Raw genomic sequence first — 18,796 nt, forward strand, 5'->3', positions numbered from 1 at the left:
CCCGCACAAGGGCCGCCCGTTCCCCTGCCAGCTCCTGCCGGCGGCCGCCCGGGAGCCGCGGCGGCGAGCAGCGCTCCCTGCCCGGCGAAGAGCCGCCCAGCCGCGGGGAAACGCTCGCCCTCGCACAAAGGGGACAAGCCTCCAGCCAGCTGTTAGCCCTGCTGCCAGGCAAGGCGTGCGGGTTTGCATCCTTCAATTAAGAGCCCCCAAAATTTCTTTTAATACTAAAAGCATTTTCCTTTTTATTTTGCCTTTTTTTTTTCTTTTTCTTTTTTTTTTTTTTTTCTTTTAAAGACCAGAGTATTCGAAAGTCCTGAAAAAATGAAGAAGCTGCTTGCTGGCTCCTCTGATGCAAACCCGGGCAGGCTGTTTTTCCTGTCAAGGGCAAAAGACAGCGAGGCCTGGGAGGCTGTCCGTGGAGGGCACGGGCTATATACATTTCTCCAAGAGTGAGACGCTTATAGGTATAGGATATAGAAGTGTGCAATGGCTCATTTATTTCAATGAGGTTTTTCCTCAGATAATTTCTAATTCTATACAAATTTTAGCTTGATTTCTCTGATAGGAGTCAGGTTTTCAAATCTCTGAGGCACAAAAGAAACAGTACTGATGCTCTGGCTGTCAGCGTTGGAAGTTGCTGTGGGGAGCTGGTCCTGGCGTCAGGCAGGGCCGGTGCTCGGAGAGCTGCGCCGGCGCTGGGCAGCGCCGGGAGGAGTCCTGCCCTCGCTCCCCGCGGCCCTCAAACCCTCCCTGGCTCCTGCCACCAAACTTCAACAAGCCTAAGGAAATTAGAATGCAAGAACTATAGATTAAAGCAGAAGTAAACGGTTTCACGGTCCTCATAGCAATGCAAATAAACCCTGCTACAGCTGATAACACGTATGTGTTCATCGCGGACAGGCAAGCGTGGAGCTATGAAGTTCAGCCCGTTCTTGGGTTGCTCAGAGCTTTGCTCCAGCTCTGTGCTCCTCGTGCCTGGTCTGACTTCGACACTGAATTCTCCTTTAATTTGGCATTCTCTGTAGGGGAATCGATCGGGCTCCCTTCAGGATGCTTTCGAGACATCGGACGTCAGAGGGAACAATCATTCATTTCCAAAAATGCTAGAAAGGCAGTAATAAAATAAGAAATAGGTTTAAGCAAAATTGCAGACCTGAACAGACCGAAATTCGCAGCCATTAAAATTCCAATCCCTAATACAAGTACTTTTTTTTTTTTTTTTTTGTCTCGAACAGGTTTCCCTTCTTCAGTCTAACCAAGGGCTAAACCCCAAATGTAGGGCAGCGGAAACCTGAATTAGAATATTCTGGTCGAACTCCTCTCTCAAAAAATATGTCAAACACGAAATCAATGTCAACATTGAATTGAAGTCATTTATAGAAATCGCTTCACTTCCTTTTCTCTGCAGATGGAAAGAGTTGCCTCATGCCTCTCATGCTGCCTACCAGAAAAAAGCCAAGGTGCCCTGTCTCCCAGGGCAGGGGAAGAGGGAGCGGGGAATCAGATGCCTTGCATTTGTGCTTTGGAAGTTGCTTGAATTTTCTACTTAATTTGATTAATTTTTCAAAGTACACCATGGAAAGGCAAGTGGCTTCTTTATTGATTGATTGGCAATCCTGTGCTGCTTTTATTTTCTGCAGTTATGCCAAAAAATGCAAACCCAATATTTAGGAAGCAATCGTTTTAGTTTGGTGAAGATAAGCAGTATTTTTTTCTAGAGGTATTTAGAGAGCAGAGACTTGAGATTCGGTGTTTGTCAGAAAACAGGAGCTGCACGTAGTTCTTTCTTTGTCTCTCCTTTGATTGGCATGCATTGTGTCTATTAATTGAATATATAGATATATTTACACACACGCGAAGTCATTGCCTCCGATGATAACGGAGATGCTGTTTCTGCCTTACCTAAAGAACAAGTGCATACTTGAAAGTTATTCCCCAGCCTTTGTAGGTCAACTTCTTCCATGGAGCTTTGTTTCAATTGTCAGATCATAAAGCCACGGAAGGGTATAGATCGTGTTGCGTGTTCGGAGCGCTGGTAACGAATGGCACATGTTAGCGTTTGGTCCTCTAGGTAGCAAAAATTAATCAGATGTCTGACAAGATTTGTTATTCGTCTGTATTTCAGGCTCCCTTTTTTTTTTCCCCCTTTTTTTTTTCTTTCCTGGCTTACAACAAATATTACTAACGGGTACTTTTAGGTTTTAAAATATGGACAACAGTACTCCATGCAGTAAAAGACTTGAACGATTAATGCTACCCTTATGCCTCTTTTGAGTAGTTTTAGCCATGGGGCTTGGCACTGCCACCATTGTCTTTGTGCCAAAAAATATCCGCAGCGGCTGCCGCATTCTAGTACTAGAGGGTTGTCTCGAAAATTCCGCAGTGAATGCGTCGGGTGTCTACATCGCTGTAGACGCTCTCTCTTTTTTAAAACATTTTAAAAAAAAAAAAAGCGGGGGGGGGGGGGGAGAGAGAGAATCTTTAGCTCTTGCAAACCTCAGGAAACGCACAGTACAGGCTGGGGTGTTCAAGTGACTGAAAATGATGCATAATGTACAGTAAACGTAGAAATTCAGGAGAAGCTTTTGTATTTGTGAGCACAAATAGTTGCTTAAAGAGCCTACTCTTGCATATTATCAGCGCTCTTGCAAATTTTATTATCTGAAACAAATGTGCCAGTGAATTTTAAGCAGAAAATCAACATCAAGACTGTAGCTAATTTTAAATGGACAGTTTATACAAAAGATATTCCCCCCCCCCCGCCAAAATGAAGGACCGTTACAAAAAGTATGATAATTTCATAATTACAGTTGATAGTGAAAATCTACGTATGTATATCTTTATAACGGTTTCTTGACTTTTTCATAAATTTCGGTTATTTGTTCTTAATCGAGAAGGCAGATTTCTGGCTGTGTGTGGGAACAACAGCAACAACAAAAAAAATGTAATAAAGTTAAAGGCTTACACTATCAGAATGAAATGCGTTCACTCATGATCTCCAAAGCTATCTGTTTGGTGGTAAAAGTGGATGCTATAGATGAAATCTTTACAAGGAGCATAATCCTAAAAAAAAAAAAAAAAAAAAGTCAATCTCCTGCTGGCTGCTGTGCCGCTTTGGTACCTCACAGACTTCGACAGAGTCCTGGACGAGTGCCCATTGATGTCATGGAAACACTCAAATTACTGAGAATGATTCATGTCTATGCTGTTCTCTTATCCTCCCCCACACAAATAGAAGTAGATTTTAACCCTGACAACTTGTAATTTGCAGTGGGTTTATTTTTGTATCTGGATAAATATTTTTTAACAACTGAAATTAAGATGAGGCTGCCTGTGTCTGATACGATAGAAAAGAAGATTACCGATACCCAGGCAGCAGCGAGAAGCGCGTTCAAAGTACCTTGTGTCGCTGCTTGTACTTGGTTCCCCTCGACCCTGTTTTTCTGTTTGGGATTTTTTTTCCCCCCCGTCCTCACCGCTTATTTGCATCGACTTTCTGGCCCTCTTGGGGTGATGAGAAGTAGCACACGTAACTCCAGGCGTGCCAGCAAGACATTTTGTTTTCAGATCTCGGCATTGGACTCGGAGATTCACGATGAAAATTTCATTCTCGTTTCAATCTTGAATTGTTTCTGCAAAGGCTCCCAGTACACCGAACCTGAGGGGGGCTATGGAGTGGGTGATCCCTCGCTTTTGTATAACCAGATACCAGTGCTTGCGAAAGTTATTACCTGTGCAAATGTCCTATGAATTGCAAATGCATTGTGGAGCTTCCCCTGTATAAGTAACTACTTTATGTGGAAAACAACAAAACCAATCGAGAAGCAAAAGCAAGCTACAGAGTCTTAAATTATTATAGGGAGAAAGATGATTTTTTTTATTCCAAACCACTCACAAGAGGCAAACTTTATTGATAATACCTCTAAACGGTGATCAAACCTGGTAGCTGTATATTAAAGGAGAGGCTTGTGGACTCAGTCAGAACGTGGCCACACCATACTGGGAATGATTAAAATTAACTCCATCGTCCTTTGTCTACCGATCCGCCTCTCCGTGGCTTCTTTATGAAATCTGGATCGCGAGGGGACGTGCCAGCTAGGGACCCCTCGTCCGCCGCCCGCCTTGCTCGGGCCCCTGAAATTCGTGCGGTCGGTGGATATCGTCGTTATCGGAATCTGGTATTTCCAGACGCAGTTCAAAGGTGGTTTTTAGCGGCTTCGGTAGGTGTGCGGGCACGGCGGCGGGGTCCGTACCTCGCAGGCGGGGGCGCGCCGCCGCCTGAACCTGGCTCCGAGGTGCGGAGGTGTCCCCGGCGTCGCCGGGAGTCGCGCGCGGAGATGAACGGAGCATCTGGTCCCTGGTAACTGGGACTGTGTGCTGTGGGTTTTATGCCCCAGCCTACAATAAAAACTTTAATTTTATGAGTGATTTTTACTGTGTTCTTGGATGTTTTGTTAGATAATACCTCCCCCCCTCCCGTGATTATCCTCACCATAAGGGTGGTCTTTTAGTGTCAATATGTTTTGTATCAGCCCTCTTGACTGCTCTTTGTCTCCGGAGCACGTGGTGCGGTGCTGCTCAGCCATGACTTAATGCTTTGCAGAAACCACCTCTTCCCTTCTTGATTTCGCTCGAGCCTGGCCATTCAAACCTGAAAGAACCTTTATTTTCCTTTGTAAATATGGCCTAACTGTAACCGCTACTGCAAGTCAGGCTGGTGGATCTGAGTGTTAAAGGACTCCTGGGAAAAAAAGGAGGGGGGGGAAAAAAAAGGGTACTTAGGGCTGGCAGAGCCTCGGCAGTCGCTGGGCCCCCGTTCAAGTCCCAGCGTTGGTAGCGAATGGCCAGTTCCCAGTCGGTGTCTCTCTCCCAGGTGTGAATTCCATCACCTGGATCCCGGGGGGAATTTGCTCCTGGGAAAGAGAGCGGGGAGCGGCATCCCCAGCAGCGCCGGGGCGAAGCCGGCGAGGGATGGGCCGTGCCCCCGCGGGTCGGCGGGACAGGCGGGGTGCCTGGGGGCTCAGCCCCGCGCCGGGGGAGGCGCGGGGGAGCTCTGCTCGCACCTTCAGCCAGCCGGTGGAAGCCCCTTAGCTCCCGCTTCCAGGCAGCGTGCGGAGCGGCGCCGCCGAGATTAGGAAGTTTATTTCACATCACCATCCTCAGCATGGAAAAGTGTTAATCCCTTCCCGTTGCCTACATGCATTACGCAGTCAGCAGTGCCTATTTTACATATGTAAACAGCACTAGGAGAATGTGGTGAACATCATCGAAAACGCTTGGAGAAGCTATATGTATCTGTTTATATCTGTTATACATCTATTTATTTTTTTTTTTTTCGTTAACAGGTAAAACAGAAAGGGGTTCATACTCATCCTATGGAAGAGATTCGAATTTACAGGGTTGCCACCAGGTAAGTGAAAGTCTGCTCGGCAGAGGGGTTGTGGTAAATACGCTGATAAATGAGGTTTGCTTCTTAAAGTTGTACATCCTAGGGATAGGCTCCATCGTAAACGGCGACGGCTGCAGATGTGCGCTTCTCAGAAACGGGCTTTATTTGCACGTGCGGGTTTTAAAGCTCCTGCCTGAGCTTTTCTAGGCGGTGTGGTTATTGGAGACTAAGAGTACTTGGGCTGACCTAACACCGCCCCAGTCAGAGCTGCTGTCACCTCCGGGTTATTGTCCCCTGCGCCAGCGCCGCGCTGTTCGGCACGGCGGGTCCTTCCCGCCAGCACAACTTCAGAAATTACAGAAGTGGCAACACACCGCAGAGCTTGTGTCAGCCCCTAGCTTTGGATGGCTACTGCAATAAATTATAGTTTTCATAGAATCTGTATGATGTTGTGTGAAAACAAGGTTGTATTGAGGGATAAAAATGTCTGTGAAAATATGATTTGTTGTCCCTTTTTGTTTCTGAATTGTTTTTGGCTGGAAGTCAAGGCCAGCAGGCTAACAGCAAAGCCGTCTCAAGGGAAGCATGCGTGAGCTAGAAAAATAAGAGTAGTTTAATTAAATAATAAAATGCCAATGTAATACAAAGGTATAGCATGTGTGTGTGCCTCTCTGCACTTTGCATTTGCATACTTTTAAGTCTCCAGAGAAAGTCTGAGTCTAAAAATACTATCAATAGCCAAAAGTCTGTGCTTTGTTTCAAGACAATTGATTTTTTTAAAAGACACTTTCTTTTTCATTTCAGTAGCAATATTAATCGTGTGTTTAAATTCATTTTGTTCTTGAAGAGTGCTAGGCTTCCTTTCCTTTTTCTAAGTGCAGTAGCTTCGCACTTTGGAAAACTATTGAAAGAATTTAATAGCCTTCTTAATATTCAAAGCTTTATACTGTTCAAATCTGCCAGGGGGAAAAAAAAAAAACACAACCGACAAAAAACCAGCCAAAATGCATATTGTTTCCCTATAGGAAAGGGAAATACTTGATCCCTTCTTTCCTTTCCTATGTCCATCCTCTTTGATAATGTGGGGAAACAGTCTGTTCTTATGTTGTTGGTGGGTTTTTTAAACATTCGGTGTAGAAAAATGAAAGCGTTTGAGCAATTAAACAGACATTTCTGTCCGCAGCGCGCACGTGTGTGCCATCGGCAGCGTCCGGAGGCCGGGGCCGCGCTCTCGGCCGGCCGTCGCGCCATGCCCCTTCCCTCCGCAGCCCCGCGTCTGCCGGGGCGCATCCCGGCCCCCGCAGCCGGACCCTCCGGCGCAGGGCAAGCACCCGGGGACTGCGGCGAGGCGGCGGGGCCCTGCCTGCGGGTCTGGTTTCGGAGGTGGAGGCAGGGTTGGGGCAGCCCGGGGGGAGCCGGCGGCAGCTTCCCCGCGCAGGTGGCGATGGGGCCCCTTCCGCTGGCCGGCGCGGAGCTGCTCTGCTTTGCCCCCTCCGCTGACGGGGCCGGCGGGAGCCCGGAGGGAGGCGAGGTTTGCTCTGCTGCCGGAGGGGCCCCCGCGCTTGCCAGTCGTCGTCCGCGTTGTTTGAGTTTTGGGGAAGTTCCCGTGCACGGTTTTGCGTGCTGAGCTTGGGGCGGGAGAGGCGAGGAGGGAAGGCTGCTTTGCTGTGCTTAAGGCACCGTTACACGTGTTTAATTCTATGGGGAACAAACGGAAAGGACACAGAGCTGCTCTCTGGTGAAGGTTTACAGGCCAAGGCTTGAAAGTGAACTTAGTGATGCTCTGAGCCTTCACGTACCTAGCTCTCTAGTGAGTCAGTAAGTGACTTACTGATTTCACCTGCAGCGACCAGCGCAGATCAGTGCAGAGAGCGCGTGTGTAACCCCACCCTCACCTGACCCCAAACAACTGCAGCAGCTCTTAATTAATATTAGGAGCCATTTACGATCCTTGTATGCTTTTGCTCTCTATTGTTAGGAGGTAGCAGGATGTGTTTCTGTCCCCAGGGCTGGCACAGCGTTGGGGACGTTGTCCCCAGCGTGTAGTAGCACCCGTCCGAGGGTGAGACCCGGCTCCTCTGCAGCTCCAGCCTCCTGGAGATCCCGCTCCGCTGCTCTCTCGGCTCTGCTGCCGTTTCACATCTCATCTGCAAACGTACCTTTTCTTTGCTGCATTTTGCTTTTAGTTTTTCTTTCAGTCTTACTGCGTTTGAACGATCTCATGATACTGCAAGTAAGTTAGAAATTGTTTCTGAGTTCAAAATGGCATTGCACCTAAATAAGTTATATGGTCTATATGTGCCTTGTGCATGGAGTCTTAACGCGACTCGTACCGCGGCCTCTTTGTGCACACCCGTGTCTGTGAATATCTGCAGGGCACAGATGTGTATTTTCTTTAATTTGGGAGTAAAAAGTTAATCTTGGAAACTAAGGGCAGTGGTGCAGCTCTAGGCTTGAGAAGACAGTTTGCTGTAGACGGATAATTTTTTCTTAAGCATCCTCAGCTTTATGCCCCGGCCACAGTGAGGCGGCGGTTTGCACAGGCTGTCGGTGGTAGAGGAGAGTGACCTGGTTCCAGATACCCCCAGTGTCAACCGATACGGAAATCGCTCGGTGTGACGTTACTGCAGCATCACCGCACCCGCGGTGCCGGGAGCGTGGAGGGGTTGGGGCAGCTCGGATCAATCCCACGGGAACGGCTGGCGGGAGCTGCGGGCCCCCACCCAGCCCTGCTCGCGCCGTGCCACCGCCTGGCTTGGCTTCTCTTGGCCAAGCGACGGATCAGCCAACAGCTGAAGCCCCTCGTGGGGAGCTGCCGGGTAATTGCCATGACGAGGACGGCGGCCTGCAGAAACAGGCAGCACGGTTTCTGCCTCATCTCTTCAGGCAGCACCGACCACCTGCGGTAGGAGTCCGCGCGCCGCTCCTGCTCGCCAGGCTTCGGGTCCCAAACGCAGGAGAGGACAAACCTGAAAGTGCCGACGAGCTCCAGCCTTTCGGCGAGCTCCTTCATATTGCGTGAAAAAGAGGATAAGCCCCGGCAGGCGGTGCAGCCCGGGGAGGTGCTGAGCACCGCAGTGCCCCTGCCTGTCCTCTGTGCCGGGGAGTACGGTCTCAAGATACTGGAAAAAACCCTACAGTAAACAAGCCGATGGCTGGGGTTGTAGTACGAGAGCTAATGCATTTTTTTTCCTCAATGATAGCATTGAATAGTTTTTTTTTACACTTTGGTGGACCAATTCTGGAGTTTCCTCAGAATTCAGTTGGTACAGACGCGGTCAGCTCTCTGGATGGATCCCTGATTGCATCTACGTGGCGCTGCCCTGTGGTTGTGTAGGGTCAAGGAAGAACTGATGGAGAAAACCCTACCTACCCACCCTCCTTTTCTGTGGTTTCGTTCATGAAAATTTGAGGAATATTAGGAAGATATTACAATAGAAGTGCAAATAATTAAAATTCTGATCCACAAAATAGGGTCTTTCTTTCTACCATATGCATCCGCTTTCTGGAAGTATAATGGAAAAGTGGGTGAAGCAGATGACCGGCGCCCAGACAGGCAGGAGAAAAATATTTCTAAAATAAGAATCTCTCGAATTCCTGAAAGGTACAGAAGGAATAATGCTTAATGCCGAGGCTGGACCATCTGTTGTCTGTTCTCCAGGCTGCAGAACTATCAGGATCCACCAAATTATTAACAAGTACGAACCTTCAGGCTTAAAAGAAAATGAAAAGCTACGAGCCTATTGCAAGACTTCTAGGATGTGCTTTCGCACGTATTGAGAAAGATGAGCTTATCTAGAGGGAAGATATTGAAGATGACTTGGTGAATTCCAAGGAAATACCGGTGGTGAGACGGCGATCGCTGCGAATCCCCTGGAGCCGCGGGTTATCGGAGGGGCTGGAGCAGCGGCAGGAGCTGCCTGAGCTCCTTTTTCCTCCGCCCAGGAGGAGCGTGCAGATTTTGTTGATTTCTGAAAGGTAAATTGCTACCTCCAGATGTGATGCATTGCTCTCTGTAGATGAGTTCCTGGAACAATTAAGGAAAACTAAATACCTAACGATATTGAACTTGCTACCTATTAATCTTCTGGTAGGAAAAAACCCAACAACCTCTTTCCACACAAATAGCAGCAATGATCTGAGGTTTCATCCCGGCGCTGCGTTCACACCAATGAGAGAAGAGGTCAGATACACAGCAACCCATTTACTTCAAGATGATTTTTATTTCCGAGCCTAGGGCCCAATTGGGCTCTCACTGAAAACCATAGCAAATACAACACTGATTACAGTGGGAATGGAAGAAAGCTCATCTTGGGAACTATTTAATTCCATTAGAGAGAAGTCATCTAAGAAACATGTACCAAAGTTGTTGTCAAGACACTTTTGAAACACTGGCTTCATTGAAGTTAATGACAAAAATCTCATTTCATTCGGTGAAGTCAGGATTTTGCGTGTTGTCTTAATTCTGTGCTGCTTACCGTTTCCCCGAAGATCCATATTTTTTTTTTTTTTTTATATTGTGCCGGTTTGGCGGGGGGCAGGGGATTAGCAAGGCAGTAGTAGTAAAAAAAAGCATACCTACTTGCTTTCTCTTCACTTTATTCTGGTTTCCCTGTATCGGTCTGTATTATTGGTTGGGTACTCGGGTTGTAAGGGTCTGCGCGTGGTAATGACGAGCAACGCACCCGCTTCTGTCTTCAGAGAGCTTCGTGTGAATCGGCACCGCAAAGAGGCAGAAGGAGCGAGAAGAAACGATGTGGTAGGTAGAGCTGAGCGCCAGCCGGCGGCTGCGGAGCCGGGGCTGGCGCGAGGGTGCGCGTGCGGTGGGAGCGGGCAGCGCTCCGGGGGAACCGTGAGCTGGGGGCTCGGCTCGCGTAAATCACCCCGCTTCGGTTTCCCAACGGCAGCTGCAAACGAGGGGCTGTCTTAATTCGACAGTGTTTATAAAACACCGATACTCCTTAGCGCAAGAGGATCTGGATACACCAAGTACTATTATTAGACTAATGGCAACGTGTGCCGCTTACGGTAGCGTGGCTCCGCTAATCGGTTAATAGTCGATGAGACCGACTTTGAGTAATTCGGAGCTATTGCGCTTTTCTGAGCAATAGTTAATTCAAAAAAGCAATGAATAAGAACTGTAAAATGAGCTTGATGGTCAGAAAACATACACCGTAGATTTCCAAGGCAACGCACGAGATTGTATGTGGGAATAAATTAGACAGTCCTTTGAAAATTTGGATTATGCCTTTTTGGCAAATGCGTAGTAACAGATACTTAGCTTTTAAGGTGTTTTAACTTAAAGCAAAATCCCCAAATCCTAAGATGACTTGTTTTTACTACTAAGTCTTTTAGAAAGTGAGTCTAAATGTTGGTTTTGGATGTACTGTTTTACTTGGTGTTCAAGAAACACTCGTGGAGGCCAGTTGGAACCATCCCACTGTTAGAAGCTGCTTCTGGAATGAAGTGTTAAGGTAAAAGCTAGTGGAGTTGTACAAGCTCAGCCAGGGGTTTATTGACCTTTTTTTTTTTTTTTTTTTTTTTAATAAAACACAACTGCTACCAAAATATAATAAACTTTATCCAGATTGAGATCATATTTGCTAGCTGTCGGCTTGATTCAAGATACCACGGGAAGGAGAAGGGCCAACCACCGCAGTGACAGAGGCGTGATGTTTAACTTTGGGTTTATCGCAGCTTCAGTTCAAACAAGCAGCGTTAGAGGCTGCAACAAAATGGCTCCTTCGTGCATTTACAATGCCGTAGGCATCCGAGGGCAGTCCGCCCAAACCTGCAGCAGCTCTGTGGCTTTCCAGGGTTTCCCGAGGGACCGTATCGGTAGCAATTTATTCAAGGAATCCAGATCAGAAAGGAGCAGGCTCCGAGATCCCGAGGAGTCAGAGGGGTGCGACGGGCAGGACAGCGCTTCTGCAGAGAGCATCCCTGCACCGTAACACGGTGTATAGCATTTACCTCGCCTCTTCTCTGTCTTCCGTTCAGTACTTTTTCTCCGACTCCGCTCTTCCTCCTTTCTTGCCTGTGCTCCCTTCTCTCCCTCCAAAACCTCCACGTCACCCCGTCCCTCTGGAAGCAGCGGTGCGGGTTTCCAGGCTTACGATCAAGGGCACAGCGGGCTGCCGTGGCAAGCGAATATGCCAGTTCTGGCTGAGGTTTCCAGGAGCTCATTTAAAATAGTTCATGCAGAACCAACCGGAGTTCAACCTTCTTGTAGCTGCTAATGTTTTCCTGTATCCTCTCCCATCGGATCTGCCTCCAGATATCTGCTGGACATCACAGGCTCTACGCAGACACTACAGGCTCTTTCCTGACGTCCCTCCTCCTGCGTGGTCGTGGATCCTCTCGCCTTTGCCTCCCGTCTTTTCTTACTCCCCTGTCCCTCTGTGATGGGTGAGAGGAGCCTTTGGCACACGACGGGGCTCGTGGCCCCCTCTCCGTTCAGCTGGCACAGCCAAGGTGCTTCCTCAGGAGGTTTTCTTATTAGACGCTGTGGCGTTTTATCCTCCCTGCATCACAGCTCGCTCCGAGGGGGGAGCGTCCCCATCCCTGGGGGTATTTAAAAGCCGGGGAGATGTGGTGCTTAGGGACATGGCTTAGTGGTGGGCTTAGCAGTGCTGGGTTAACGGTTGGACTTGATGATCTTAAGGGTCTTTTCCAACCTGAACGATTCTGTGATTCTACGAGAAGTCGTCGGCTTTTGCTCCGTGCGCAGGTGGCCGCGTGGCCGACACGCTCCCCGCTTCCCTCCTGTCCCAGCCCTTTCCGCCCCCCACCTGCAGTAGCAGGCTGAACGCTTCCCATGGAGGAAGGCAAGGAAAGCCTTGGCTTTTAATTTTGGAATGTTTGTGGCTCAGTGAGCGTGGCGGAGGGAGGAGATGACATACCTTTGACAGAGATTTTGTATAGAAGTCACAGAAATATTGCTGGAAAACTTTAAAATGAGTGTAATGGAAAGGAAAGGAAAGACACGGGCGGCTTCTGCAGCAAGTGCGTATGGATTAACTCATCCCAGCTGCCCGTGCCCGCCTGTCCGTGTGTCCAGTAAGGCTGGAAATCGTGGCATAACGCTGCTGTTCTCGTGCCGAGGAGGGAATGGACAGAAAGAGCTATTGCCCGTTTTCTTTTTTCTTCCAGAAGTGCTGGGGCTTCCTTTTTCTGCTGTGAATTAGTGAATTTTTGCAACATCTCTAATCATACGAAGAGGAGTCCGGCAAAGACAGAGGGGAAAAAAAGCAGGAGGGATTATCTCTTTATCTGATACATACTTTTAAAAGGTCCTTCTTCAGTGCTTCATTCAGCGTGAGATTGAGACTAATGCATATTCTGAAATCAGGCTTCCGATTTAAGCCGCTAAAGAATAACTATTACAAAAATAACTCTGGTAGCATCGCGCAGGGGCTTCCCGCATCTCGGAGGCGTCGCCAGCGAACGCACGAGCGCTGCCCCGTGCGTTCGAATGCTCTTGGTTTTCTTGAATTCGAGCAACAACACGTTCTCCAGTATCTTGCAGAGCACTTTGGGGGTTGGTTTTCTTTTTTCCTTTTTTATGGCCTGCCCAGCTTTTCGTAGTAAACCACAAAAAAGATGGTACGGTGACTGCAGAGAGGGAAGGTGTGAACCGAGGCGGCGTGCGTGTGTCCGCGCACGGAGCCGCTGCGCTCTGAACTGCTTCTAATTTGTACTTTGTTTGTGAACGTCAGGGCAAAGAATCTCTCCGTTTTATTGGTATTGTATACAATAAGTTATTAAATTTCATCTCTGTAATACACCTGCAGTAAAATAACAAAACGTTACTGCACTTAAGGAACATGTGTGTGTGTTGCAATGTTCCACCCCTCCCTTCCAAACAGCTGCTTACAGATTTCAAGATCCATTGTATATATTCCCTAGAGCCCACCTCTAATAATCGAGACACATCTGCCATTGCAGTATTATAGGCATATGTAGTTTTATTGAAAACTATACCTGTATATAAAAAAATTAAATAACTCCTACCTCAATTAAATTGGCAAGCTACCTTTGCTGAAGATCATATTGCAGACCTCTGGAGACACGGCGAGTTCATTTTATTCTTCTGTTACAAATTACTTAGTATTTTTTTGCTTAGTCAAATAACTAGGTTTCCTCACATTTTGATGGCAAGATTCCTTTACCTACAATAATTTCTCCTTCGCTCTCCCTCCATGTAAAAAACACACAAAAGCTGTACTAACGTGATAAAAGATACCTAATGTGCCAAGGAATTCAGGTTCTGACGGAGTCGATTGCTAATGCATTATTTGTGATTAGATGTGCAGCATCAGCGCCCGTAACAAAAGCTCCAGCACTTTGTTTATTTGCGTTTAAGTATTTGGACGCTCTGACTTCTTGACTGGGCAATATGTACTTACCAGCCCCAGCTGCCTCTGGACGCGATGTGCTCCATAGGAAACGCGGTACAAAATAGAACTACGCTGTATTTGTACGTAGAGCCTTTGGCTAAAGCAAATGCAAAGAGAAGGAGCTCCTTGCCCCTAGAGTCCAAAATTCCTCCTCGGCGGTTCCAGCCCTCCTACCCTCTTGTGTAGGTAGAGTCCTGCAGTAGTCCTGCTCTACCAGCAGTCCTGTAGGTAGAGTCCTGGGGTAAGGAGATGGAGTAGGTGACCTTCGAATAATTCAGTCTGGCTTTCCCTGACTTCGTCGGTACACGGTCCTGCCCCAAGGACAAACGATCAATGTGAATGGATAAAATCCTGGCTACTGGGGGGTCGGTGGCAGACGTCCCGTTGAGTTCAGCGGGGCTGGGAAGCAGAATTTTCCCTGGTGACTTCTGTGGTAATTTATAGTTGGAGAAGATTCACCTCTGTCGTCGTTACTGCTCAAGCATCTCGCTTTGGGAGGTGCAATCATTGCTCCTGCTCCAGAAATTAGTTCTAGCGCCCATAAACTATCCTCCTGTGATCGTGGGCACATTGTAGACCAATGTTTTTGGTGTTACAGCACTAAAATAATGACATAAGAGATAAAATTTCCATGTTAATCAAATGTATTAAAGGAACTGACTTAAGTTCAGATGTCTGAATGGCTCATTTAGCAGAATTCCTCATGCATCCAGAAAGACACGGTTTCATTGTCCATATCATAATTGAAGAAATGCTAAAACCCAACACTGCAATTTAGTGGTAAAAGGAGTGCTTTTCTCTTAGCCCTTTGGATCAAATGTTAAGCTGAGGGCTATTTTGTTGGAAGTGAGCATTCCAAGGGCACCTTTCTGGAGCTTAAAACCTGGCAACAGAATAACGCTGCGATTTGTAATGTGCAATAATAGGTTTATGTTGTGGTTGAGTGCTAATAGGAGCTTGCTTTGCCTTCGCAGTCGCTGCACTCTGACTTTCTGGGCTACCGTGAATGCGATAAAAAGGGGAATGATGCTTGCCTGCAGTTGTACCGCGGCAGGTCGTGGGCTCGCTGTGCTGTACGTTACCAGTTCAGGTCTGGTCAGCGTTTGATGGAAGACCTCCAGCAAAAAGGCAGGCTGTGCTTTCACTAATTCTGGCAATTTTCGGGACTCAGAATTGACTGTTGAGTGCCGCGGCGTACAAGGGTGATAGCTGGGGATGCTCTCCTTGGCATATGAGGTATGGTTTGGCAGGTTTTGCTAATACAAATGCATAAACCCTAAAAAGCAAAACACTGAGCCAGTGGAAAAATAGCTGAAGCCATTTTCATTGCATACTTGGTGCAAGCAGTGGCATTTATCAACCATTCATTGCTTTCTCCAAAGACGACAGTCTCCTGTGTAGCCGTGGGTTCACGTCTCGGTGGGGAACTGCCTGTTCCTTTCCCTGGCGCCATTAATAAGCCATGTTCTTTCTGAATCGCTCCCGTACCGAGCCGTCCAGGCCCCTTCGATAATCCAGCTCAGCTCAGCCGCAAGGTCCTGACAGTTCAAGCAAGTTCTGAAGAAAAATATCACTTTTTGGACTATCAGAAATCCTTCCCAGTGTGACGATTGTGAGGACAAGTCTCACTAAAGACACCATAGCTTCAGAGCTTTACTCACAGAATCGTCGAGGTTGGCAGCTCTGGAGGTCACCTCGTCCAACCCCTGATCTAGCAGGAGCAGCTAAAGCAGCCTGCCCAGGACCACGTCCAGACCGGTTTTGAATACCTCCAAGGATGGAGACTCCGCAACCTCTCCGGGCAGCCTCTTCCAGTGTTTGAAGTGTTTGCTCGTGTTTACATGGAATTTCTGTTTTCCAGGCTGTGCCCGTTGCCTCAGTTAGCAAGTGGTTTGGGTCACTGCCTTCCAGCGGGTTCCGTAAAGCTCCAGCTTTCGCTGGCAATGTTATCCAAACACGGAGAGAGGAGGAGGACGCACACGTACACAACACGCAAGCACAGCACATGCTCGTGTTTAGATATTGCAAAGGATTGCGATAGACATAGGATAGCTGTAGGAAAGGGATTTCTGGGGGCAGCTTCAGCACGCTAGTATCGTCCTAATTTCCGACACCTCTCGGACAAAATAGTCTTCTTGTCTTGTGGGCGCCGTTGTCTTTTGACAGCCGTCTTCTGTTCCTGCCCTCTGGTTCTCCCACCCTTTCAGCGGTGGAGTTACCCTTTCACGGGAGGCGTCTGCCTTCCGTAGCTTCTCGCCCGCTCGGACTCCTCTCGGAGTTGGCTGTTGGTGCCGGGGTGCTTTTCCGTGTGTTTCGGAACAGAGCTTGTCTCAGTCCTGTCCGGGCCACGACTGGGGTCTCGGCATCGCCCGGTGCACACAGAAGTAAAGAGGTTATATTAAATATTGTTTTCTTCGGGTGACCACCGTGTTTCCGAAGGCGACGGTCTCCCACAGTTGCCACAAACCGGCATGGCCGCTCCTGTAGCGTTTGCTGTCGGCTGTCGCATTGCTCATTTCCAACAGACCATTTCCAATAGCCTTTTTACTGCCCAGAAGTTACTCGGTTCTCCCACCACCCCCTTCTGACATGTGGTTACCTGCTGCTTTGCAGGGGAATGAATAGCATCTTTAATCACACTTAATTACCATGCGACTGCAGACAGGAACTTCACATACAGAACAGCTCAAGATGGAGAAACAAGATCCTTTGCAAGCGCAGATAGAACGCTAATTATTAAAATAATCGCTATTTTCTAAACACACGCTACACATAACATTTAGTCAGGACCTATACTTTCTAAGGCAGCTATTAATTCGTTTCTACAAGTCATAAAATTTCTCTCGTTTTGCAAACTTCTTCACGGTGTTTCCAGTTGCAATTTAGGCAATCTGTAAGTTGGAGTTTCAAAATCCAGTGCCTCTCTCACGTACACTTTGCCTGGGCCAATAATGATATTTTAGGTCATTCAAATACAGAAGTAAAGAGTTCAGTGCATGGATGCACTGAGGCAATCAGTGTTGTAAGAAACAAGTGCCCTACGTTTCGGCAGCAGATCGTTCTTGCTGCATTGCCTGTGGAATTTCTTCACCTGCTTTACTGCATCCTCCCTGGGAAGGGCCAGATAAACACAAGCCCACGATCTGTGTATTTTTAAGAGCTTTCACATTCCAGTAAACTCTCGCCACCTGATTTTCACAGAAAGCTCTTTAACTTTCTTCTTGTTAATAGCTGGAGAAAAAAAAGAAACGTGTTTGCATCCCACTTGAAAGACGGCGTTTGAGTATTGCAGCCTTAGCCATCGGCCCAGCCTGGCATCGGCACTGACCTTCGGGATGTTTTTTCGTTGGAAGAAGACGCTCTAGCCATGCTTCTATTGTGTGATTTATTCCTTTGCTTCTTGGCTTAAAAAAGGAGCAATTACTTTTGATAAGTAGAGATTTCAGGGAACGTACGAGGATATGAATCCTACCAGCTATTTATGTATGGAATAATTAAAAACAATGACTAAGTTCTGCTATCAGCCTGCCTAAAAAAAGAAAACCCTCTGATACCTCAAACACACAAGCAACATCAAATGCCTGTGAAGTTGTCATGGCGCATTCCCTGCTTCTTTTCTAATTCTTTGTCTTCGCCCATCTGAAGACGCTTTTCCAGCTTGTTTTAATTCAGCAACAAAATGCTTCTGTAGGGCAACAAAGTGCAGGGCGTTCAGGTGCATCAGGGTTTGGGTCCCCGAGTCCTGCCTACGTTGCCTGGGGCCCTTCGGTGCCTTCCCGATTACCTGCCGGGCTCCCCCGAGCGTTGCGGGGCTCTTCCCGGAGGCACGGGAACGATCCGAGCCCGGGACCCCGGTTCCCCGGGAGAGGTCCCGCGGGGTGGAGGCGGCTGGCGGCGGCCCGCGGCTCTGGCCGGGGGTGGCAGGGGCACGCAGCGCTCCCTTGTGCGGCGAGCGGCTCCCAGGGCCGGGTTCGCTGAATCATCCCCCCCAGTCCTCCGCTCGGGAGCAGAAACCCACATTTTCGGTGCAGCGCTGCCTAAGTTAGGACTCCACATCTGTAGACTGGGGGCCATCGACCAACGACTTGGCGATGCCTTGTGGTGTGTCTTTCTCGCTTCCCCTTTCCTGTTTTGCTTGATGTTCGTTGTTCCCCTTTCGTAGCTTTTTTTCCCCATAACCGACTTGTGTTTTGCTGCAGTCTGCGGCTGGCGTTACGATGGCTCTGGTTAGAGGGCGAGGGCTGTGTGGTAGGGGTTGGACGTGGCCCTCGCAGGTGGAGGAGCAGGGCTTGAGCCCTTCCATGCCTCTCAGATGTGCGTTAATTCGATTGCAGCCTGTGCCTCCCCCGTGCAGCCACCCTGCTCTGCCTCGTGCTCCCAGCCTTATTCCGCTCGGGAGCAGCCTTTTTAAAGCGTTTCCCCCCCGCTCTGGCTTTGAAAAGTGCCGAACACATTGTTGGTGCTTAACAAATAATAAATAATAATAACACAGGAGCCAGGTATTTCTTTATGCCTTTGCAGCAGATGAGGTGCGTGTCTGCCAGGCATTCGAGTCTTGCTGCAGTATGTTTAGCAACAATGGAGAAGTTAATATTTTTATTTCGTTTTGAAGTTAATGACAGAATATAGCCATCTGTCTGCGTGTTTATAGGTCTGTCTTTTTTTTTTTTTTAAATCTATTTTCTTTCTTTGAAAATGGATCCTGGTTGACTGTCAGGAGGAAACGTTTTTTTTTAAATAGCAAAGATATAGGCTATACTACAGTTAGAGTTATGGATGTTTCCCACATCCTTGTCTTTCAAAAGTGTCTGGGGAAGAATGCATATAAAGCCTAATAAAAACCAACTGTATCGCTGAAATATAACTCACTTGGGTATTTCTCTGTCTCTTTTTTTACGTACGCTATAATATACAGCGTTACCTTTACACTGGATAACAAGGTGCTGTGACAAATCCAATTTTTGGAGAGAGTTACATTTTTATTATTACATGTAATGCAAAAAATGCC

At 47.8% G+C, this 18,796-nt stretch overlaps 1 protein-coding gene across 3 annotated transcripts in view; it reads left to right on the forward strand.

The window, feature by feature from the left end:
• Positions 1-18,796, forward strand: part of TCF4 (transcription factor 4) — a 236,476-nt gene that overhangs the window by 111,244 nt on the left and 106,436 nt on the right. For all 3 annotated transcript variants that reach the window (XM_082335899.1, XM_082335900.1, XM_082335901.1), the window contains exon 6: positions 5,346-5,410. In XM_082335899.1, the coding sequence (XP_082192025.1) occupies positions 5,346-5,410 (65 nt within the window). The remainder of the gene's footprint in view (positions 1-5,345; positions 5,411-18,796) is intronic.

The sequence above is a fragment of the Platalea leucorodia genome, assembly GCF_965183815.1.
Source record: "Platalea leucorodia genome assembly, chromosome: Z".
Taxonomy (NCBI): domain Eukaryota; kingdom Metazoa; phylum Chordata; class Aves; order Pelecaniformes; family Threskiornithidae; genus Platalea; species Platalea leucorodia.